Source organism: Schistosoma haematobium, chromosome 3 (genome assembly GCF_000699445.3).
Source record: "Schistosoma haematobium chromosome 3, whole genome shotgun sequence".
NCBI classification, from domain to species: domain Eukaryota; kingdom Metazoa; phylum Platyhelminthes; class Trematoda; order Strigeidida; family Schistosomatidae; genus Schistosoma; species Schistosoma haematobium.
Window position 1 is genome coordinate 2,671,969 of NC_067198.1, and position 26,676 is coordinate 2,698,644.

The following is a 26,676-nucleotide window of genomic DNA, read 5'->3' on the forward strand; positions in this document are numbered from 1 at the left end:
TGTCTTATATAGCAGCCATGTCTAACAAATTAAAAACACCAAGATTAACTAAAATTAAAACTTGCGAAGAGCTTGAGTGAAAATCCAAACTTTAGTCAAGGTAATACAAGATGACATTTATAAATAATAATCTTGGTTCCGTAAATATACTAGGCTGGCTCTCAGTAACTCTGAAAAACCGTTTTGGAAGCGCGCTTATGACGTTTATCTAATCGGCGAGTAATTTTCATGTCTCATGTGGTTTCTGTCTTACATGCAAAACAGATTTCTCCTAGGTGGCTTTTTGATGTTACTGTAGAGTCTCTAGTCTCTGATAACGTCTGATATGTATAGTCTAGCTACTCGGCCGACACATTGTGTTTCATAGTTATTCATAGGTTGTCATACCTTAGGTAAAAGAATGTTTTCATTCTAGGGCACTGGGGTTTCTAGGAACAGCAGCAATCTCTTCAAAGGACAGCCGACTGGTTACTTTCACTGCAGAATAGTTTAGGATTACTATAATGACGTGACCTAGTTTTGGTACACAGTACACTAAATGTTAACAACGCTCTGTTGAAAAACACAACAGTGATCTCGAGAAAACCACCGAAAGATTGCACATCAAAGAGTGAAAACTCGGGTACTCTTACACGTTTTGTCAATAAGAGTTGTCACAACTTAGAATGAACCACCGCCTTCCACTTGAAGTAGCTGTGTTTGATACATGTCTAGTAACCTATTTACTATCATCACTATCACATATCTTATCTTGTCGACTTTCCTTTTTGTCATGTAGGATTTGCTCACACTATTTGTTTAAACCATTCGAATAATTTACATTGTTGTTGGATTTACTAGACATAGTATTTAAATGGTATGAATTGTTACTAGTTCGTAATTTTAAGCTAACACGCCTCATAGTTGTCGCTCTGCACTGATAATTGTTGCTGATTCCATCTTTTTTCAACTGTAAGTGTATTCTATGTGCTTAATGAAATGTCGGCTAACTTTCACTTGTTATCTTTTTCAGTTGTCTTCACACACGCTCGCACACCATTCACAATACCTTCAGGCTAGACGCGAACATTTGCAAAACCTCATCATTGTGGGGTGATGGACTTTAAGCAATTTCGTGATACTGCTGAACTTTCAGACTTTACAGTTTACATTGATAATGAGAGGTTTAAATTGCACAAATTTCCACTTTATACAAAGTCTGACTACTTCAAGGAAATAGCAAGCAGCAATCCTGTTTGTCAAATAAATGACTTTCCTGGTGGTTCAAAATCTTTTGCTGTCGTTGCCGACTTTTGTTACGGCAAAGAAATAAACATTACTTCTGAGAACGGGGTTTATTTATATGTTGCTGCCGACCTCCTCAAAATGAAAGGCAAAGATAATTTACTCGAGATTTCTAGGAGGTTTTTGGATGGAGTGTTTTGTTCTGCTTTGGAAAGAAAAGACATATTTAATCTGATATGTGTTTTATGTTCATCTTGTGAAATTAAATCGGATGTTGGTAAGAAAATTTGTGAAGACGCAACCACAATTGTAATGTCATTATGGTTACACAATGAAAATAGTTCAAAAGGTTACTTTTCACCCAACACCATAAATTTTACACATTCAGAACGAGACTTATTCAACGACGAGTCAGTAACTGATTACCTGGCTTATCTTCCACTGGAAATATTTTTGAAGATTATTAACATTGCAAGAGATCAGAATGTAGAGGAGAAGGTTGTTTTAAGTGCTTGTGCAAAGTACTTGGGTCGGGTTCTTGATTTCTACGACCCAGAGGTCTCCGGAAACGGAGTATCTAAAACTTCAGATGCTCAGAAAAACACTGATATGAAGAACGTTCCACCTAAAGGTATTTGCATTTGCGTAACCTTCATTGTACCTAGAAGTCCCTAAATCAGATGAAAATATCATTTCTGATCAACCATTCTGTGGTTTAAATGTAAAAATAAAGTCCGACCACCAGATAAAGCTGGAAAAACTGTACAAAGATAACATCGTCCTGTTTGAGAATTTAAAAAATACTATAGAACAGTTCGAAAAGATTTTCGAAACTCTGGACAAACCAATTGATATTTGTGATTTTATTAATACTACGTGGATTATTAAGGTGAAACTATACTTTGTAATTTTATTTTCAATAACATTCATATCTTGAAACTACTAGAAACTAAAATTGTAAATCAAAGTTGCGACAATTTTGAACAATACCTAGTCTTTTTTCACTGTTGGTAAACTATTATGAATATAATAACTTAGGGTTCAGGTCATCAGAGATAAGTAACAACTCTAAACTTATAGGGATACTGCTTGAAAATATGCAGACTTAACATAACACAGATAAGATAAAAGATTTTCTTTTTCAGCACTTTCGAGTAGTGTTTTGTGAAAATGAAACATTCAAAAGTTAACATTACAAGTAGGTTTTGAGTGACTGTAGAGAAAATATAATAGATTGATGATTATTCAAATAGTTTAAGAATAAGGGTATCTTGTTTGGGATTTGGAAGGCAATCTATGATTTCGGTGGATAATCAATTACTATCCTGGAAAGCCGTTTTCGTATATTTTCAACTCATTGATCTCATCTTTTGCTATTAGAAATTTGCCGTATTGTCCTTGATATGCAACGATTATCCAGCTAATATCGCTTGTCACTTTTGAAATGATTCTGTTTTATATTTTATGACTCACTATTTTTTTTGGTTTTTAGGCATTACTACTGACGGATTCAAACAGAGCAAAGTCAAAGTGCCGACTGGATATTTTAAAAATAGCCAAGAAAATGCTTACTAGCTTTTCTGAGCAAGACTTTGATAAACTTTCACCTTCTATATTGAATGATATTCTCAATTCTGATCATATGCAAGTAGAAAAGCCACCTTCAGATGAAGTTATCAGTCTTTCCAGGAGAAGTTCAAGGAAGAAAAGCTACAAAGAAGAAATCTTAGAAAACAATACTACTGAAATACTTGGTAATCGTAAACAGAGCAATATCAAAGAAACAAATATTGAAGAAGTTAGTGAAAATCATGGAAACACGAATGAAACAAAACATGAAATATTGCCCGAATCAGTAGCAAATAAGATCATAAAATATATGTTAAAGAAAGCCGATGAGCAAAAGCTAACAATGCAACAATACATTCAGTTGCTGAAACAGATTCGAATTCCAAACCACCAGACTTCTCTAGATAATGACTTTGTAAAAATCTTAATAAAACTTACTAAATCAGGTATGGTTTAATTTAAAGTCAAAGAGATTAGGTTTGAAAGTTTCCTGGTCATCGCTTTATGCTTTTATATTGTCACTTTTTCTCTTTGAGTGTTGGATAAAGACAATACTGTCCGGTATTTTCTCATTTAGATGTGGCTTATTGTGAAACAGAACATTAAAACACCTCAGTAAATGTCTTAACTGGTTTATGGAACTGTTTAACTAGCACTTATTCAGAACTACTTATAACTGCAGCTTAAGTTATAGCTTTTCGATGTCTATACGTCTATTTGCGCCTCAGTATTTTAGAATAAGTGCTGCATAAATCAATAAGATAAACTGATGATCTATTACTGTCTTTAAATCAGTTCAAAAGTTAGCAACATATTTGCTACGTTTCTGGGTTATTTATGATGAAAGCTTGATATGGTGGATTCTTTACGGTCACCCATCGCCTTCCGATATTAACGACCAACTAATTTAATTAAAAGATTTCCTAAACATCTACCGTAAATTCCTACTTTTTTTCAGGTCAACCTCGTAATGAAGAAGATGCTCAAGAGATAATGACCCATATTAATTTAAACAATTGCACAGCTGATACTTTAAATGATGCATTAGAATTGGATTTGTTTCCTCCTAAGACTGTTGCTGCAGCAGCACTGTATGTTGCTAACAAAAAGCAGGTATGTAAAATTTTGCCCTGTTTGGTATTGATTGGCTTTATAATTTACTGCTTTCATTTCCTTTAGTTTGATTTTTGTGTTTAAAGCATATAAGTTCCGGTGTAGTTGATAAATGCACTAAATGTACCATACAAATGAATCAATAGTATTTTAAAGAAGTGGGGACACGTGGATAGTAAAATAAGTGAGTAACTTTCAGAATTGCCTCTGGATTCTATCCCAAGTCATTTCATATAACGCTTAAATCCGCTGAGTTGTACGATCATGAGGATCTTAATTGGGGTGTTTTTCATCCATAGGTGACAGTTCTATGCATCTGTAGACTGACCCAGTCTCCTCCATTCCCGTACTCATGAGGCTTACCAAAATCACCGGTGTCAGTTTGGTGGTTGTAAGCTCTTATTTTACCTGTGTTTTCTACACCAGTCTCTTGCTTTAATTTTACCTTATAAGCGTAACCACTATTAGTAGGAACTCAAATGGTCAATGTTTTTTCCTCTGGTGCTTGGGTTTCTGTATAAGCGCACATGAAGTGAGCTTTTCAAATGAATGATGAGAAATGAATGTGTAGTTTTTCACCACAGTACTGAATACGAGCCTCAGAAATATGGCATATGTTGATATTATGATTTTTCAAAGACAAAAAAACATGTTTATTGTCTGATTTACAACTAATTGTGAGCATTGAAGGAGGCAAATGTAAATGGCATGAGTAGCCTCAGAATAATTGTATGTAGGAAGCAAGGAGAACATTTTTACATTAATGATGATCACATTTAAATACTGATTAGTGAGATCCCATACTTTATCTTCAATATACGCACATGTATTTACACTCATAATATTTGGAGAAAGGTAAATGAATAATACCCATGATTTCATTAATAATAATGATATCTGAACACCATCATCAAGAAGATACAAGTATTTATAAATAGCTCTCTACTCAAGATACTCAACATCCATCGGCCAGATACCATCAGCAAGACTATTCTGTGGGAGAGGACAAACCAACTTCCAGCTGAAGAGGTAATTTGAAAAAGACATTGGAAGTGGATAGGACACACGTTGATGAAGTCATCAAACTACATCACGAGGCAATCCTTAACTTGAAATCCTAAAGGGAAACGGAAAAGAGGAAGACCAAAGAACACATTATGCCGGGAAATAGAAACAGATATGAAAAGAATGAATAAAAATGGGAAAGAGCTGGAAAGGATCGCCCATGACAGGGTTGGATAGACAGTGCTCATGAACGTTCTATGCTTCTCCACGAGAAGTAACACCAACTAAACTTCAGTGTGATAAATTGAACAAAAGAATAAGAGAAAGAAACATGAAAGTGAAGGTAAGAATAAATTACATGAAAATATTATCCGATAGTTAAATTTAGACAGAGATTAAATTCTATTGTACTATTTAATCCCTTGAAAGGCTAATTGTTAACTTCATGAGGATAGCATATAGCAAACCTACATTTTGTAAATCATTGCAAGAGGATAGGCTTGAGTGCTGTTAGAGGTAGCTGACTGTTTGACTGACTGATAAGAACCATTACAAACAGATGTTGATGAACTTGTTCAAGAGTAAAACATTATTTTTATCTCAGTTGACGTTGTTTATTTCAAACTATTTCTGAACCAGCTCTTCTTACGAATCGAAATTAGAATGTAGGCTAAAAGTATATGAGAGAAATTCCGACTATGACAATATCTTTTCTCATTATAATATACCATAGTTCCATGTTTCTTTATCATAAACTCAGTAATTTTTACTTTTGATAGGATAATCAAATCTCCAATTCATATAATGTTGAATATCCTTACACATGGTTACCTAATTATTATACAAAACCATTAATGTTACCATTACGTGGTAAACCTCAATGTATTGATCATTTTCTACATAGTAATTCACATTATTCAAGATCATATTATCCTTCTTATAATAATAAATCACGTAGTTCATCATTAAATAGAAATCTACAAACAGAATATAAATATAATGGTTTCCATCCATATTTATTATCTTATTCTACTTTTCAACCATATTCAAATGAATTCAGATATAATAATAATAATAATGCCAATAATATGAAGTTCTCAGGTAGGTATCAGTTTTGTCTTTACTGAGTAACTTTGGTAACTTATGTTTTACATTTATGTATATGATCATATAAGAAATATCATTTTAATGATTGTATATTTTTAACTATGACATTTTAGACATCAATCTAAAAAGTATTCATTAAATATGTGACAAATCAGTCAGATACAACGTAGAACTAGGAGCATATATATGCATCGGTCGAAGTTGCCATACCTTATTAGCACAACAAGATGAACAACGGATTCATAAAAGTAGTTAATTCAGTGTTAGTAATATATAAAAGAAAGATTATGTATAAGGATAGAGTGTAAGAAGAAAGAATTAGTTGGTATAAAGAAAGATATAAATCAATTTTTATCTCATAGCCTAAAGGAAGATAGTGAGTGTATACACTTACGTACGCCATTGTGATCGATTATGAGTCATGTCACCCAGATTCTTCAACTATTGGTTACAATAGTCACGTGGACCCGAACCAAGTAGTCTGCATCTACCACCAACATGGTTCAGACCGGAAGTTAGTGACTTAAAGCACTGATGCTACGTTTTGGTTTTGCCGCTTCTAATTTACTAATATGTGACTACTTTAATGGTATTAAATTCATTTGATGTTATTTACTTGTATCACCTTTGAAATGCAGGTATATCTAGCCGACGTGTCCTGAATAGAGCGAAACGTGCATCCTGGATTCCACCGCTAGCTACTATCCATCTTTGCTTATAAAAACTTCAATAGTTATTTGAAACACAAGAGTTTAGTATTTCAACTGTACTGATCAATTTAAAAATTGATAATAATAAAATAGAGATGTGGGAGTTGTTTGTGTTCTTCTAAATTCTAATCTTCTCAATACGTACGACGTTCCACGTTGTTGACTGATTGACTGACTGAATGTCTGAGTTACGTCCCAGAAGATTATTAGGTCATCGTATGAAGAGGTGTTTATCATCAAATAGAAACCGACTATATAAAGTAATATGTATGATGTCATTAGAAATATACTGTTTAGAACATACCAATCGCTCGTATGATAAATTTTTATTGTTAATAAATATGTGTACGGAAGTAAAAGTGTAGAATAAACATGAAGTTGATGAATTAGACCACTTTGATTTAGACTTAATACTTACGAGGATAGTCCTTAAACTGTTGAATCAGAAACTCGTATAAAACTTCGTAAAAGGTTATTGTAATGTATCTCTTTTGAGTATATACAGTGAAACTTCATCAACTGAGATTACTGGGACATGTGTTATGTATGCCCAACCACCGACTGCCCTGAAGAGCGATGTTTCATGGTGTAGGGGAGTAGGTTGGAAGAAAGATAGGAGCGGTCAGACCAAAACATGGCACAAATCCATGAAATCACTAACAAGTGAACTGAGTCATGTTAATAGGTGTAGACTACCTATTTGGGAGCCACGAGACGATAGCAAGCGATGGTTAGTGACCTTGAATAACATGGCTTCAAATCGTTTGCATCCACTCTTTGTGTTCTCCAAAATTCTAATCTTCTGAATTCTTCATATCCCTTTTTCCTCTTTCCAAATTTATTTCACAAGATTATATTCCTCGAATAACATCTTCAAACCCTAATGTTTTCGATTACTGATTATACTCTTACTATTTCTACCACTATGAGATTTGAATCGACAACTGTATCTCTGTGCTAATGTGGTATGGCAACTTGAACTGATGTACGTACGTATGAAGTTCCACGTTGTTGCTGACTGACTGATATACAGATAAATGAACTGATTAATGTATAAATAATAAATATCTATTTCCGTCATGAAAAATTGAATATTATTACATTAATCAGTGAGAAATTGTAGTCTATCTGAAATGTTCATGTTTTCATTTTTTTTATAAAGTTTATTTTTCAATTAATCAGTTAAACACTTTATATAAATGATTTAAGTAAATGATTTGGAAACAGTTCAGTTTAAAGATAATCATAGTAACCTTGGAGTAAGGTGTACTTTGCATATGATGCGCTTTTTTTTTCTATGTTCAAATCGTTGTGTAGAATGAGCCTGGCAATAGTAATATAAAGTTTACAAATCCAATTCAATTGTACAATCCCTGAATTGACTACTGAGTAGTAAAAATCTATATTATGATTGTGTGATTCTCAAATCGTATGGAATTCTATTGAACAAAAGGTTCAAATAACTTAATAATTATAATGCTTAACACTGTTAATCTGAATGAAACATACTCGAAACACATAAGCATCATCATCTGACCGTAAAGTAAGATCTACTAGATAACTATTTCATTATTGTTTTTAGATTCCACAGATATGTATATTCATGATCTTCAACTATTCTCTATTGAATCTTTCTTATTGAATCACTCACAACATTACACAACCTAAATCTTACTAAGAAACATAAACTCTGAACAAAAAATATCTAAGAATGATCTATTTTATTGGATTCTAGCTGATTTATATTTCACAAAGAGTTTTTATGGATATTATAATAGTTTTAATAATTGAATCTATGAGTCAATTAAAGTTAGATCACCATGAAAAACCTGGAAGTACTAGACAGACGTTTCATCCTGTTGTAGGACTCTTCAACAATCTTCATCTACAATCTCGCCTGACATGATTTAAACCAAAAACCTATTAGTCTTGCATGTGAACGCTTAACCTTTAGATCACTAAACCATCCAACATCCAATAATGTTATTGTCTAACTTCAACTAATCTATTATTATCACTCAATGCGTTACTATCTCATAACAGACTCGGATTCTACTCGTCACGTCTTCTCACTAGAATTCCAGGTAAAAAAACCTCTTAGAGACCGTCACTAGTAAAACATTTGTTGATCAATCAATTGATTTAAAACTACTTTTATAATCAATATTTTATTGATTGTTTGTTTTTTCTGTTTCCTTTTTTCTTTCTATTAGATTCATTCAATAATAATAATTATCTGTCAAGAACTACACCTCATAATAGAAGATACTGTGAATATTCTACCTAATTATTATTTTTTTAATTTTACACAAAAAAAAATCAATAATAAATTGAACTCAATCAAATTTAATCAATAATAGAAACGTTTATTTTCAGTTTTCTCTATTTTTCTCCTTTTTTCCTTTTATTTTCTTTCCTCTTTTTTCTCTTTTCCTAATCAATATATAATATGATTTTTCATTTTGTATATATGGGGGGAAATTTAAATCCTCTTTCATTGAATTCAATTATACATTGTGTTTATTTATTAATTTGGATTATCAAGCATCTTTTTCTTTTTTTTGTTTTTCTCTCTCTTTTTCTTTTATCAAATAGATTCTATAACGTACATTGGATTATTCTTTTTGTCTTTCTTTCTTTCTTTTTTTTGTTTTTTCTTGTTGTTATTGTTGTTGAAAGGTTATCAGTTATATAGAAACTTATCTATTTATTATAGTTAATTTAAACAAAGAAAATACAAATAAATAAACAAACAAACAAATTTATTATTGTTTTTTTTTAAAAAAAAAACGAATAAGTTAAAGTTTAGTTAAATGATTAAATTTATTTATTAATAGTCAATAATAATGATCGTTTTGTATTCTACATGAATGAATGAAAGGATTCGAGCTAAGAAGGATAGATAGAAAGATATTTGATGATGATAATAATAATAATAATAATAATAATAATAATAATTTAAATCATATTCACTATGAATTATCAGTGAAATTTCTAAAATCTCCACAAAAAAAACCCTTCTGATAATAATCATCTACTAACTAGTGACTGGCATCAAGAGGCATTTCCTGGAGTTTTAGTAAGAAGTCGTTAACAGTGGAGTACAACCGGGTCTGTTGTAAGATATTAACTCACTGAAGACAATGGTGTACGGTGGCGCAATTTCGTGGATTGGTTGATGTTAAACATTAACACCGTTGGATGACAGCCGACTCAATGGTCTAATGGTCAAGCACTGGCGCGTGAGACTGCTAACTCTTGAGTTCAAAACTCGCGGGTGGCGAGGTCGTGGATGCGCACTGCTGAAGAGTACCATAGTGGGATGAAACAGCCGTCCAATGCTTCCAGGTTCTCCATGGTGGTCTAACTTCAAATGACTCATGGCTTCAATCAGTGAAATTTCTAAAATCTCCACAAAACCCCCTTTTGATCATGTAGGAGATCGGCTTGTCAGAAGCTATCAATAATAATTGCCAGACCCACATACGATCTTGTGGAGTCTGATGATGCTTATATGTTTCGATTTTGTTTCATTCAGATTAACAGTGTTAAGCATTGCAATTATTAAGTTATTTGAACCTTTTGTTCAACAGAATTCCATACGATTTGAGAATCCCACAATCATAATATAGATTTTTACTACTCAGTAGTCAATTCAGGGACAAATAAGTTTTTGATAATATCTCATAATGTAAAATTTCGTGATGTGAATTCGAATCCCACATAGAGTATTTTTGTTTTAACTCTAAGTACAATGTGTTAAAGAGTAACAGCTAACACAGTAGCTGAGTTTCATGCCTCCCATTGACTGTTTTAAATCTCATAACACCAGACATAATGTATACGATGTTATTTCACTTAGACTATTAAAATTTGAGTTTGATGAGCAGTAACACCAAATAAACATGAAATTTCTATAAATTAAATCACGTACTGATCTTAGCCAAACGATCGTTGAATATCTGGAAGAAATGAACAGTACATTTTTTCTTAGCATGCAACACCTCAAAAGTGAGAATTCAATAACCAACATTCAGGAATCAAACCTAAAACAATTTACAGTCTACACAAATCCCCTTATATTTAAAATCTGAAAATGGTTTTCACTCAATGAACAGTCCACATTAAAGTTGCTTCACTGATAGCTCAGAATTTAATAATGTTCGAGTAATTTCCATTACCAGTTAATGCAATCTTTACAATGTCAACCTTAAGTAAATTGAATGGAGTTGACTTGAATTGGATAGAGTTCGTCAGTCAGTACGTAATCTTAAAATAATAACAATTTTTATCTCTATAACATAACATAATGCCTCTAAGAAATTGAACACGGTAGAATAGGGTGACAATCTACATGGAAGCATAATATATATCTTATAACTGTACGATTAAACTGGTTTCATAAAGTGTATTATTATCGCCAGGCTCACTCTATACAACGATTTGAACAGAGAAGAAGAAAAGGCGCGTCATATGCAAAGTACGCCATACTTCGACGTCAGTTTATGTATAAGTAAATTGAGGGTATTTATAGCATTTCAGACAACCTTAAACTTCTGGTAAGTTTCCGAACCCTCAGAAACATAATAGCAGTATAGGTATTCATCCAACCGAAAATGTGACATGTGACATTTCATTGTTCAGATGTTTGTGAGACACTTTTATCGACGCTTACTGGATAAAATATTATCCACTGTTTTCATGGCCCCTTTGGTGTGTTTTGTTTTTCGAGGAATTTTCACGGTCTCCTCAGCAGAATAAAATATGTTTTTAGAGATAACTCGAAATATTATACCATCCATTTACTTAAAAATGTAACATATTTCTCAGAGAACCACTCAGCTAGAAAATTCGGTGGGACTATAATTAATTATGGACGACCTTTCAGAAACGGTAAAGTGACCTGAAGTGTGTCTATCTACTTACTAGAGCTAACTGAGTGTTATAAATCAGGGTGAGGAACTAGAATTATGATTCACAGTTGATGGTTTAGATTAGAAATTAGATCTAGAGTGTTCATCACAAACTAATATAATCTATAATGTCAAAAGACTGTTTAGCCGAAAGGATGAACGAATTTCGCGCCAAAATTCAAGACCTGTTATCTTATGCCTGATTGGTTCATCCATAAATTATAGTCTCGTCGAATCTCAAAGAACCACTCAGCTAAGAAATTCATATTAAGTCATTATCAGGATCATTTGAACATGAATAATGAATATAATACAATATATAGTAGTATCAAGAACTATAGAATATGACAACATACAAGAACTTGTAATGGAATGTTTTATGTGACATCTTCAAACGTAACTATTTTACTACAGTTATTCATTCATTTAGTTTTGTAACATCTCGTTAATATAACTTACTTTTCACTGTTCGTTAGCAAATAATCCATTAGATTGTTCATTCTCATCAACACTATTGTTCTTCTAATTGTATTAGATGATTTACAATTACTTTTGTTAAATCAATATCATATTGTTTTTCTTCTAATAATTCACTGATGGACATATTCAATTCCAGTCAATTGATTATGTAATCAGGCATAGAGATAGAAATAATAATTGATTATCATCATGATAATAAAATACAGTCTTGAAAGCTTATTGGTTAACGACTGACTTTATTTTAGTTCACTTATTTGAAATTATGTTCTTTTTATATTCTAATGAATAGGAGAAATTGTATATCTGATGTTTCGTGACTTAATCTAAGCCACTTTGATGTAAACAGAGAAACAATAAGTCTTGACAAACTATGGAAACTATTTTTGGGGGGACGTTATTTCAGTTCATTCAACGCTTGTAAAATATTAACATTTATTTTTATCCTTAAATCTATTCTACAGATCATAAGCTTTCGTTTGATATAGAATTCATTGCCATAGACCTTTTTCTTCCAAAGCTATTGTATTATTTTTTGCTCTATTTTCTACGCTAATTATTGCACGTTGTGATTGGGTTAGTCATCGATTTATTCATGTATCTTTCTTTACACTGATCTGAAATTCGGGAACCAGATCGGAATTAAGAATAAACCGAGTAGTGTTCTAGTTGACTTGTCTTTGCTCACTCGCGTGCTTGTCAGTCGATCAGGCGATAGAATAGTTTTCTTCTCTATATCCCACTTCCAACTCACGGGTACTAGCCTCAAGGCTAAGCCGGTCAGCCTGTCGCGTCAAGATCTTAATATTTAGATTAGACAAGTTATCCTTAGCACCAAAAGTGGGTAGACAGATCAAGAACGTAACACACTTCTTCAGGGTAAATAAATAAACCTGTAATTTCAATGATTGAGATTATGAATCAGTTGAAGCTCACTAGTGACTGACTTCAAGAGGTATTTTCTGGACTTCTAGTGAGAAGCGGTGATCAGTGGAGTTCAACCGGGTCTGTTGTGAGATAGTAACTCACTGAGGATAATGGTGGATATGTCGCTCAATTTCCTGGATTGTTTGAAGTTAGGCATTAACACCACTGGATGCCAGCTCAGTAGTCTAAGGGTTAAGCGCTCGCGCACGAGACTGATAGAAGCTGCGTTCGAAACCCGCGAGACGAGGTAATGGATGCGCACTGCCGAGGAGTCCTACAATATGACGAAACGGCTGTTGAGTGCTTCCAGGTTTTCCATGGTGGTCTAGCTCCAACTGACTCATGATCTCAACCATTGAAATTACTATAATATTCACAAAGCCCTTTCTGATATTAAATAAACTTGTGTTAATTCGATTTCAGTTATTTATTTATCCTAAAGAAGTGGCTTATATTAAATCATGAGACGTCAGAAATACAATTTTTCCTACTCATTAGAATATCACAATGCACAATTTATTTAGAACTACCAAGTCCAACTATGGCATTGATACCTATAAATGCAATTAACATACAAATTATATGTATTCGCGTTTTATGAATAAGGAGTATTGAATGGAGATATAAAAGAAAGCATTGGCATAACAACAGCCACATTCCTACAATTGAAGAATATATGAAACTCAAAACAATAGTCAATCAATATCAAAGTCAAAATCTTCAATACGAACATCAACACATTTAGTTCTACTGTACGAAGTAGAAACTTGAAGAACTACTATTAACATCTTTTATAGTTGATTTAAACAAAGAATCACTGAAGCCCCCAAATGCCCTGGTATGGCCGAGAGTGGAGTGGGCCCGCCATCCCTCTCGAAATACTCTCACACGGCCACGCGTATACAGTCTCTGCCAGGGAAGTCCTACTCACTGTCTTCTCGTGGCGGGGGTGTTGTTTAGGAAATTGAGAGGACGAAAAGCGAATGTCCGGCGCTTTAACCAGATCCCAAACCAATGGTGCACATGGGCTCCAGTATCCTGAGGGAACAAATGGCTTATGAACCAAACGTTGGTCGCTGGCTACCATGGGACTGTATCTCTTTTTGTTGCACCACTACCTTGTGGATTAGACCTTTAGGTCAAAGGCTCCTTGTGTGGCCCCCTAAGAAAACCACCTGCTTCGGTCTGGGCACACGTGTAGTATCCCAGCCTTCACACAAATCGAATGATTTATGTGGCGTATATCTATTTGGTGCCTCCTTGTACCAATATCTATGTGTTAAAATAAATAAAGAATCTCTCTATCTATACATATTTACTTCCTTATTCATAATTATTCTATTACAATTTGTAATTGATATAATGGGAAGAATAGTTAAAACTTGATTAATTTACTCATTATGAGTTTTGATTTAACATTATTTCCATTTTGATTCAATGTGATGATTATTCAGTGTACAATCAATATATAAATCAGTGTATTTTCGACTAGGGTCATCATCATCATCATCATCATCGTGTTTTGGAGATTAATAAATCTTCACTTATAGTAGTCTTTGTGTTCTTACTTTCGAATCGTCGGAAATTGCATAGGTCACTTGTTTCAATTATAAGTGATAAGCGTTTCCGACACAGCAATCACCGACGACCAAAGATAACAAGTAGCATTCAATCCGACAAGTTATAACACTAATAATCAATAATAATAATAATAGTGATTGTGTGCCTTTTTTCATTTAATTACAATCCAAACAACAAAATACTAATCATAATTCTAAATAAATTACACTCATAATAATAATAATAATAAGTGCTGTATTCTATATGGATGAATTAAAGGATTCGAGCTAATAAACATTCATTCATTAAATAGAAAGACATTTGATCATAATCATAATCATAATAAAAAATAATAATTAAAATCATATTCAATATGTATATGTAAATAAACAAAAAGAACCTACTCAACGAAAAGATTGAAATCAAGAAAAAAATTTGTAAATGAGTTAAGACCCTCACCCCACTCCTGTCCCCTCCCCCCCCGAAAAAGAGGGGAAAATTGGATGAGCAAATGGAGTGTTTTTTTCTTTCTTTCTTTGTTAAATGGTTGGTTGGTTGATTAGTTTGAAGGAACACATTTACATTTGAGTTAGTATTGAGCATAAATAGGGGGGTTTTGTTTCTCTTCTATGAAACTATTTTATGATATACACAAATCATTATACATACATACAATTTTCTACAATAGAACTAAGTGAATACAGATTTTTTTTCTCTCTAAAAAAAGAAAAGAAAAGAAAGAAACAAAGAAAAGTAAATAACAATGAATACACTAAGCCATAGAAACGTGAGTGAGAGGGGGGAGGGAGATTGATCATTATGTTTGTTAGGATATATCAATCCAATTGATGAATGAAAATGCCTAAAAATAAAAGTAAAGAAAGTAGAAATTAGACAATATACGTGTTAATCGGTTACTTTATCATTATTATTATTATCAGTATTTTTAGTAGTATTGGTGTGATAAGTACTACTTATATCGACATAAGTAGTACATATATATATAACGCTAGTCAGGAATAGAATGTCTGGCAGCAGAAGATCGACGAAGAAAGAAAGTAATTGATATAGAAGTGAAGGAGTATTGATGTCTGAGACAATTGATTGACATGTTGTAAATAAAATATTTACTATAATGGTTCTTAGATTTTATTAAGATGTTCTGTGATTTTGAGTGTTCAAAAACATTCAACAATGCGAATCCATGATACCGCCTCGGGAGATTCAAACCCAAGATCTGTTAGTCTCGCGCACAAACACTTAACCTCTAAACCATCGAAGCTGTGTTCTAGCTTCAATTGACTCATGATCTCAACTATTAAAATATTATAATATCCACAAAAACCCTCCTTCTGATAATAATCAATCTGCTCACTAGTGACTGACTTCAAGAGGTATATCCTGGAGTTCTAGTGAGAAGCTGTGTTCAGTGGAGTTCAACTAGGTCTGTTATGAGATGGCAACATACTGATGACAATGATAAATGTGTCGCTCAACATCGTGGATTAGTTGAAGTTAGACATTAACATTGTTGGACGCCAGCTGGTTCAGTGATCTAGAGGTTAAGCGCTCACTCGCGAGACTGATAGGTTCTTGGTATGATTCTCGTGAGGTTGGATTGTAGATGCACACTATTGAGGTCTCCCACAATAGGATGAAATGGCCGTCCAGTGCTTACAGGTTTTTCACGGTGGTCTAACTTTAATTGACTCATGATCTCAACTATTAAAAATTACATTCGATTATCCCTGCTTGTGTTCTTGTTCACTATATTAGTAGTGATTGTACCAAAAATAAATGAAACAATACAAAAATGAATACGGCTTTAAGTTCCACAAATCGATAATTATTATTGAATTCCATTATATTCAATCAATCATAAGTAATACCATATTGGTCTAATGTATTGTACTTTATATTGAATTTGAAAAAAAAGATTAATGGGAAATTAGTAAAGTTATGCTACTGTGACAGATTTCGATCTTTATCACCATGAGTTTTGAATAATCGATTATAATCATTGTAGTAGTCTCAAATGAAAGATCTAAATGAGTGAGACTATTTTTTGATATATTCATGTACTAATAGTATGTTTCAATTGGGTTTCTTCTTTATCCCATCAACTTCTATGCCGGTTAACATGATGACGAGTTGGTGTAGAGATGGTGACTATGCCTATGTTGTGTATCTCAAATACCTTAGTCGATGAAAGCTTATGATATCCTTCTATCTAGCTCGAAATATTAAAAATCATTTTCAATATTCCTTTCACCGTGTAGAAACAATGGTTTAATGGTATTTGCGCAACCTATTAACGTTTTATAATCTTGTAGACTATGTTTTTCATCCATAAAATAATATAGAATGAATGAATAAGTACTATACTCGCATTGATATCTGGTTTACACCACAATTGAGACAACTCAAATGAAAACTTACTATTCTTCTTACCAATTTACCAAGTTTGATCAAGATAGTAATATAAGTGAATATTCAAGGTATTTCGTTGCCTCTTTATGATAAAACTAGATGTTGAAATAGATCGGTCTTAAATTGATGTTTAGCATTTAAATGTGGTACAATACATTACAAGTATTATTTTATATTCATACAAGATGTAAAAGGAGATTATTGATTTCCTCAGCAGTTTCATGCAACAGAATTATATCATTCTAACAATTGGTATACATCTCACAACAATTGTCCACATATTAAAAGATATTCTTTATTGGTGCTCTATTCCTTCAAAGATTTAATATGACTGATAATTAAAATGGTATCGGAGGTTGACAACTTGGTGTAAAGCAAGTGTTAAAACAGAATTGTAGTAGGTTAAACGTTCGCGCGCAAGACTGAAAGCTCTGGGTTCGAATCCCGTGAGCGGGATCATGGATGCGCACTGCTCAGAAGTCCTAGGACAGGACGAAACGGCTGTCCAATGCTTCCAGGTTTCCAACGGCGGTCTAACATCAATCGGTTCACGATCTCAATCAGAATTGTAATGTTTATATTCTAATTGTTATTTAGGATTACAACTGATCAGTTGCTTATTGGCATATTTGCATCCTGTGTGGATTGCCTTAATATAGCCTTAAGTCACAAGCTTTTTAAGCGAAGATAGTTAGTGGCTAGCAGTTGAATCTATTAGGCGTGTTTCTGAGATGCAGGTACATCTACCTGACAAGTCTCAAATGGAGCGAAACGTACGTCCTGGATCCCAATACTAGCCATTATCTATCTTTGTCAATAATCATATTTCACTGATTGAAATCATGAGTCAGTTGAAGCTAGACCACCATGGAAAACCTGGGAGCACTGGACGGCCATTTCTCCCTAGTATGAGACTGTCTAGCAGTGCGCACCCACGGTCCCGCACACAGCGGGATTCGAACCTAGGACCTATCAGTCTCGCGCCATACGCCAAACCAACTAGACTACTGATCTGGCCGTCATCAAACGGTGTTAATGTTTAACTTCAACCAATCCACGAAGTTGAGCCACCGTACACCATTATCTTCAGTGAGTTGACATCTCACAACAGACCTGGTTGAACTCCACTGGTCACAGTATCTAAATAGAACTCCAGGAAAGACCTCTTGAAGCCAGTCACTAGTGAGCATATGGTGATTAATAAGAAAAGGGGGTTTTGTGCATATTATAGTTGTTTCACTAGTTGAGATCATGAGTTAATTGAAGATAGATTGATAGGTTCTGGGTTCGAATCTTGCGAGGTGGGATCATGGATGCGCATTGCTGATGAGTCCCACACTGGAACGAAACGGTCATCCAGTACTTCCAGGTTTTCCATGGTGGTCTATCTTCAATTGACTCATGATTTCAATCAAGGGAGTTTCTAAAAATCTCCACAAAACCCATTTTGATAATAATCATATTGTTTTGATTTAATCAAACATAAGATGATGAATGGTCCAAGTGAACTTGCTTCATTCAATCTGATATTCTAACTTGTACATGTTAAATTATAGGTGATAATAATGCTGTTAAACATATTTGATACTAGTAGTTTATTGTAGTACATAATCAGTATGCAAAATTAATTATTAAACATCAACTGAACGATTCATTATGAAATATATGTATTACGCGATGGTGATCTAACTTAAATAGACTAAAGAATTTCAATGAAATTCAACAATCTCCAGAACTTTTTACTAACACTTATGATGCCCTTCTCACTAGTGACTAATTTCATAATGAAACTCTTAGATTTTTGTTTAGTCGGCTTTCGGAGAACTTCAACGGAGCCTCCAGTGGCCCAAAAGAAGCCGAAGAGTCCTAGCCAATCAGAGCATGATGGAACATTCTAGAATTCCAACGTGGCGTGCTACTATTGGTCAGTAGCATAATATGTCGTTAACGGATTGGCCGAAATATAATGTTGATTTAACAAACGTTAACATCTATAAATACCCATGTTTTCTGTACAAAAACGAACCTTGAAGTAAAGTATTTGTCTCGTAATTGCGTCTTCTCTCTGGTGTTCAGGTCGCTGTGTAGTTCTAGCTTGCGGGTTACCAAAATAGCTTAGGAAACGAATATAGCGTTCAATCGACAAGACTTATCGAGTTCTAATAAAAAACCCATAACCAATGAAGTTCAACCATATTGCATAGAAAACAGTTATGGAACACATACAATATATGATCATTGTGTCTATATCATGAATTGATTGAAGTTAAACACACGGACAATGTTGAATTCCATGTTACTGGTCTAGAGGTGAGACATTTATACGAAGCCAAAAGTTCTTGGTTCGATTCTCAGTCGGGTGTGTGTGTGTGTGATTGTGTGCGTGTGGATGATTACTATTCAGTATTCCTGTACTAGAACAAAACGATCATTTCTATGGGTGATCTATTATGGATCGGTTCATCATTTCCACAATATGACACAAGTTCATAAAAAAAACAATAAAGGACTATTTATTTCTTTACAAAAAAAACAAAAAAAAACATTTTCCATATCAATTATTTTACCATGGATTCAATGAAAGTTTTATGAAGAGACTTCAGTTCTCTATTCTAATGAATATCATTTTCAATAATTGAATTTTGATAAATCTTCATTGATATTTAATAAAATAGGTTTAGGTGCTGGTGGAGGTGGTGGTGATGATGATGATGATGATGATGGTGACGATGATGGTGATGAACGTGAAGGTGCTAAATGTTTTAATGGAAGATCAAGATGTGACCAATCTTTATCAATCGATTTATAATTCATCATTGATTCATTTAAATCATTAATAACTAGCTACAAAAACAAAAACAAACAATAAAAGTAGGTTAATATCATTAGAAATGAACAAAAGTTCCAAGCGGACTGTTTGAATATCTGGGTTATCTGTTTCCTGTCATTTAGATATTTCAAACATTTGTTATTTATTTATTTTAACATACATATATATTGGTACAAGGAGGCATCAAAAAGATATGCGCCACACAAATCTCATTTGTTATGTGTGAGGGCTGTGATACTGCCCGGGTGACCAAACCGAAGCAGGTGGTTTTCTTAGGGGGGCCACACCCCGAGCCTTCGACCTGAAGATCTGATCCACAATGCAGTGGAGCAACGTAAGAAAGATGCCGTTCCATGGTAGCCGGTGACCAACGATTGGTTCCTACGCCATTTGTTCCCTCAGGATACTGGGGCCCATATGCACCATTGGTTTGAAATCAGGGTTTTCCAACTCCCCTAGGTTGACTCCCCATGTCCACCGATCCGGTTAAAGCGCCGGACATTGGCTTTTCGTCTTATGAATTGCGTAATCAGACATCGATTCCTGTTTACTTCTAACTGGCGATCATTCAATATGTTATCGTCAGGATAGATGAAGATATATGAAAAGGAAAGTTGTTGAATTGTACCAAAAATATAATAATGAATAAAGCCAAAAATAATAATAGTCAGTCAGTAACAACGTAGAACTTCGTACGTACGTACACCAGTTCGAGCTGACATTTCACATTAGCACAGAGATACAATTGTCGATTCTAATTCCATAGTGATAGAAGTGGTAAGAGTATAAGCAGTAATCGGAAATATTAGGGTTTGAACGTACTATTCAAGGAGTATAATCCAGTGAAATAAATTTGGAAAGAGAAAAACAAAGGGACATGAAGAATTCAGAAGATTAGAATTTTGGAGAACACAAAGTGTGGATGCATCTGCACCATTGCAAACGATTTTCAGCCATGTCATTCAAGGTCTCTAACCATCGGTTGCTATCGTCTCGTGGATCCCAACCAGGTAGTCTACACCTACCAATATGACTCAGTCCACTTGTCAGTGATTTTATGGATTTGTGTCACGTTTTGTTATGTATAGCGATAAATAAATCCTCAAAATAAATAGTTTTTAAGTCTTTGAGATTGATTCGACGTTATTGGTTTTACAAGACAATTCCCAGCTGAAGGTACTCATTCATGCATCCGTATAAGATTATTATTGGGTACACCGGACTAAGCATTTTCTAGCAATAACTAGTTAGTTTGCATCACACATACACTTCATAAATTATCGACTATCTTTCAAAAATATATCTTTGTACTTCTTTATTTCTGACTCCTAGTTTGATTGTGTTTAGGATCCTTCGATTATAAGGTTGTTATGAACAACAACGTTGTTAAACTCTGAATATTCATGGCGTCTTTATCTATATTTTATAGGAAATTTAGACTTCTCCTAAAGCGAATCAATATCATTTCATTATTTAACATGCCATATGAATAAGACTGTGTTCACTTTCTCAAAGGCATTCGGCGAGACTATAAATTATGGATGAACCGATCAGGCATAACAGATCTCGGATTTTGACGCGAAATTTGTTCATCCGTTAGGCTAAATAGTCTTTTCGCATTATAGATGATATTAGTTTGTGATGAACACTCTAGATCTAATTTCTAATCTAAACCATCAACTGTGAATCATAATTCTAGTTCCTCACCCTGATTTATAACACTCAGTTAGCTCTAGTAAGTAGATAGACACACTTCAGGTCACTTTACCGTTTCTGAAAGGTCGTCCATAATTAATTATAGTCCCACCGAATTTTCTAGCTGAGTGGTTCTCTGAGAAATATGTTACATTTTTAAGTAAATGGATGATATAATAGTTTGATTCATCTCTAAAAACATATTTTATTCTGTTGAGTAGACCATGAAAATTCCTCGAAAAACAAAACACACCAAAGGGGTCATGAAAACAGTGGAGAATATTTTATCCTGTAAGCGTCGATAGAAGTGTCTCACAAAAATCTGAACAATGAAATGTCACATGTCACATTTTCGGTTGGATGAATACCTATACTGCTATTATGTTTCTGAGGGTTAGGAAACTTACCAGAAGTTTAAGGTTGTCTGAAATGCTATAAATACCCTCAATTAACTTGTACATAAACTGACGTCGAAGTATGGCGTACTTTGCATATGACGCGCCTTTTCTTCTTCTCTGTTCAAATCGTTGTATAGAGTGAGCCTGGCGATAATAATACACTTTATGAAACCAGTTCAATCGTACAGTTATAAGATATATATTATGTTCCAATGTAGATTGTCACCCTATTCTACCGTGTTCAATTTCTTAGAGGCATTATGTTATGTTATAGAGATAAAAATTGTTATTATTTTAAGATTACGTATTGACTGACGAACTCTATCCAATTCAAGTCAACTCCATTCAATTTACTTAAGGTAGACATTGTAAAGATTGCATTAACTGGTAATGGAAATTACTCGAACATTATTAAATTCTAAGCTGTCAGTGAAGCAACATCAATATGGACTGTTCATTGAGTGGAAACCATTTTCAGATTTTAAATATAAGGGGATTTGTGTAGACTGTAAATTGTTTTAGGTTTGATTCCTGAAAACTGGATCGAGGATGCTCATTGCTGAGGTGTTTCACGCTAAGTAATAGGTGCTGTTCATTTCTTCCTGGTTTTCAACAGTGATTTGGCTAAGACGTTATTCTATTAGAATCTAAAGGTTAACGTTTGATAGCCTTGATGATTTATCAAAAAGGCTTTTATATTCTTACTAATGTTCTCAACTTCATCAAAACTATCAATTGAGTATAAATAATATATATAAAAGACAAACCTGATTTAACCAATTTTGTCTTGGAGTTGTTGATTGTTTGAAATACATTTGAGATAATTCATTATTGATTCCAGGAGATTCTATATTATTATTATTATTATTATGCCTTAAAGACCATAGATTAGATTGAGGAAATGATGAACAATATACAGGTGGATTAGGTGCAGGACCATGTGGATCAATAGATGGTGGTTGATATACAATAACAGAAATATCTTCATTGATTTGAGGTTTTTCATTCTTTTGTGGTATACTCATAAAACCGGATTTTGTATTGTTCATCTGAAAGAGTATAATAGATTGAAAAAAAGTATCGTGGATTAGTTAAAGCTAGACATTAACACTGTTGAATGCCGGCCAGCTGTGGTCTTGTGGTTAAGTGATCGCGCGCAAAACCAATAAGTCCCGGGTTCGAATCTCCCAGGGGTCGAGGTCGTGGATGAGCACTGCTGAGAAGTCCCACAATAGGATGAAACTGCTTTCAAGTGCTTCCAGGTTGTCCATGGTGGTCTAGTTTCAACTGACTCATGATCTTAACCATTGAAATTACTATAATATCCACAAAACCCATCTTCTATATATATGTTTCCTTTACTTCAGCCTTTACAAAAAATAGATATAACTGTAGGTCATATTCTTTACAATCAAATGTGTCATCGAACACATTCATTTGTAGTTCATCAAATAATTTATTCTAGTCAAATTTCAGGATTCTCTATTCTTTGTTTCTAGAGAAACCTTACTTATCTGATGAAATAAATAAATTTCACACAGCAACCATAGATGGATGGTAGCTGGTAGTGTAATCTAAGATTCATGCTTTATCTTATTTCAGAATCATCAGCCGAATGTATCTACATCCCACAAATTTATTATTCAATGATTGAATAATTACACTTCTAAAATCTATGAGAAAAATCCAACTAACCTATATAAAAGAGTTGAATTTCATACTCTTCGGAAGTATATATGTGGTATTTACTACTTATATCGACATAAGTAGTATATAAACGTTAGACAGGAACAGAATGTCTGGTAGTAAAGAGACAAGAGGATAGAATAGAAACAAAATCCAATTTGTATGAAAATCCAAGAACAATGAAGTCTGAGTCATTTTAAGACAATCGATGGACATTTTGCAAATTAACTAGTTACTATATGGTTCTCACATTTTATTGAAATGCTCTCTAATTGCTTGCTCATATACGCCCGATTGTCCCCACTGGTGTTCTTGTTCATTACATATATGCCACAAAATAAATTTCTTTAATTTATGCATGACTTAATTGAAGTCTACTTCGTATTGTTTGGCTTGTATCTTCCCATTGAGGTTTTAAGACTGCAATTGATCAGTCTGTTATTGGCATATGTGCATAGTGTGCGTATGCCTCGATATTGCCTTAATTCACAAGCTTTTTGTAAACAATGATGGATAGTGGACTAACAGTGGAATCCAGGACGCGAGTCACTTAGTCTTATTTACGTCTCGTTAGCTGGATGTACCTGCATCTCAGAGTTGATGTTCACTTTGGGACTCACAAGCAAATGGCTATCAGGACTCAGTAGCTGAGTGGATAAAGCAATGGCGTTTGAAGCGAATGGTACTGGGTTCGAGTCCCAGAGTGAACATCAACTCTCTGAGATGCAGGTACATCCAACTGACGAGTGCCAAATAGGACGAAACGCGCGTCAAACTGCATTCCACTGCTAGCCACTATCCATCATTGCTTACGAAAAAATTAATTGAAGTCTGTTTAAATAATCCAGATAGTGCGACAGTGTAAAAGATTATTTACGTCTTGATGTTTTACTTTCATTTAACATCTTAATAGAACGAACATCATTAGCTAATTTTTGTTATATGATTGTGACTAGCGGTGAAATCTAGAACGCTAAGTGGATAACGCGATGACATTCGAAACGAACGGTACTAGGTTTGAGTCCCGGATCAGGTACATCCAGCTGATGGTTCGCAAGTAGGACGAAACGTGCGTCCCGGATTCCATTGCTAGCCACCTTCCATCTTTACTTAAAATACTTGTGAATTAAGGCAATATTGATGTGATTCGTATAGGATGTATATATACCAATAAGAGACTGATCAACTGCAGTCCTAAATATCAATGGGAAGATTTAAGTAAACAATAATATGAAGTGAATATGATAATAATGTTTAGAATATTCCATTACTGTCTCCAATATAACACAGAATTTATTACATTACTGTATTATAATAATTAATTCTACAAATAAGCTATTTGGCTATGTAGAGCTGAAGGTCCCATATGAGACTGGAGGTTCGTCATTGATATTCTGAATGGTTTGGCATTACTTGGGTAAGTTTTGCTGACTGTTCAGCACAAAAATTGGTTTGCTTGCTAAATCGATTTCATTCATACTGGTGATTGTATTCCAGTGTTCTCAAGAGCCATTGTCATTGGGACATTGTAAGGCATGTCACCATTGCTAACATTGATGAATTTGACTGTCAGGTAAGCGGAATAAATCGAATTTGGCCTGTTCATGCTGTGCATAATTGATTCACGCGATCATTGATCGAAATAACTATACATGTGACGTGAATGTGTGTATGAATGGTCCACCAGGGTACTTGATACCTGTGTGGTTACGCCACAGGGTTGAGTTGTACTATTCAAATCGTAGTGTTAAAGCCTATACTGTATCTGGTTCTCCTGTGAAGCGGGATTGGGCTGTACTGTTTGGGTTATCAAGTGAAAGTCTGGATGATGTTTGGTCCTCCTGAAAACCAATGTAAAATTACCCTGGCCCACAAGGGTATATTATATAACTATAATGACTATGAGTTCTACTGTGAGTTCTAGACCTAATCTCTTGAACTATGATTCATTTATTTAGAAATGGTTCTAATGCTATCAAACAAATTATGAATGTAATATTATAATGATTATCTAATTAATTAAATACTTTTGTAATTATACTTTACAGTAAAGTACTTGATTCAAGCCATATGATACTTTATATTTCTGTAAGTAAACTTATGGAAGTACAATTTCGAATGAAAGTACATTTTAATGTTCTTATTAAAAAAAGTATTTACAAAGTGATGATTCAATTCATACAAACTTTGGTTATAGCTTTTCTAGAGTTACTGCCGATTCCAAGCCCAGATACAGGAAGTGCGGTTTGGCATATAAGTTAGTGACTTCATCTCATGTAAACTTATACAAACCTTACTACTGTGCTGAACCTATGACATTCGACTGGTATATGAGCAGTCTACTGTTCTTATTGATCCTTTGTACGCCTAACTCTGCCTGTTGAGTCCAAAACATCAATAACTGCTTCCACTATGCGAATCATTTATTTCAAACATACTTGATTTATATTACCAGCCAAACAGGACCACATCAAACCATAAAATAGGAAATACACATTTATACAAGATCAAGCCAAAAAGTGTCTGTGAACGTGGGGGACTGTAATTAATAAACTGAGTATAATTTAAGAATAGTAAGTCGTACAATAATAGTTTATAGATCAAAATGAAGAGGAATGTGGATATACACAATCTAGTTACTGAATAATTATACAATAGGAATTTATTTTATTTTATTTTAACACATAGATATTGGTACAAGGAGACACCAAATACATATGCGCCACACAAATCTTATTTGATACGTGTGAGGGCTGTGATACTGCCCGGATGCCCAAACCGAAGCAGGGATAGGAACAATAACGGGGCGAATTTGCATTCATATAGCATACAATTCTTTTTGAACCTAGCACACAACAAAAGCATCATGCACTGTCCCATCGCCCTTGGTAGATCAGGCAATCCGAAGGTTACGAGAACACCATCAGGGCATACGACAGGCTAGGTACCCCATAGAAATATATCGTATAATATTAGTCCATTCATAGGTCTTAGAAGTTACTTGTAATGTAATCTTCACTAAGATATAACAA

At 33.9% G+C, this 26,676-nt stretch overlaps 2 protein-coding genes across 3 annotated transcripts in view; one reads left to right on the top strand and one right to left on the bottom strand.

The window, feature by feature from the left end:
• The first annotated feature begins 380 nt into the window (after nt 1-380).
• MS3_00004798 (uncharacterized protein) lies at nt 381-9,493 on the top strand. Its single transcript, XM_051212766.1, has 8 exons — nt 381-713; nt 779-951; nt 1,013-1,855; nt 1,890-2,113; nt 2,717-3,239; nt 3,752-3,906; nt 5,691-6,012; nt 8,942-9,493. The coding sequence occupies exons 3-8, from the start codon at nt 1,096-1,098 to the stop codon at nt 9,013-9,015; spliced, it is 2,058 nt and encodes a 685-aa protein (XP_051068680.1). The 5' UTR covers nt 381-713; nt 779-951; nt 1,013-1,095; the 3' UTR covers nt 9,016-9,493.
• The window catches only part of CACNA1C_1 (Voltage-dependent L-type calcium channel subunit alpha-1C), a 168,608-nt gene continuing 151,416 nt past the window's right edge, over nt 9,485-26,676 (bottom strand). Inside the window, exons 42-47 of one of the 2 annotated variants that reach the window (XM_051212767.1) lie at nt 22,726-23,007; nt 19,603-19,879; nt 15,065-15,467; nt 12,101-12,234; nt 10,663-10,690; nt 9,485-9,617 (exon numbers count right to left, since the gene is read on the bottom strand). Coding sequence is in view for 1 of the 2 variants with exons in the window: in XM_051212768.1 (XP_051068682.1) it covers nt 22,690-23,007 (318 nt within the window). In the remaining variant the exon portion in view is untranslated. Of the gene's footprint in view, nt 9,618-10,148; nt 10,691-12,100; nt 12,235-14,440; nt 23,627-26,676 lie in introns of those variants that run through there. The other variant, XM_051212768.1, reaches the window with a different exon arrangement.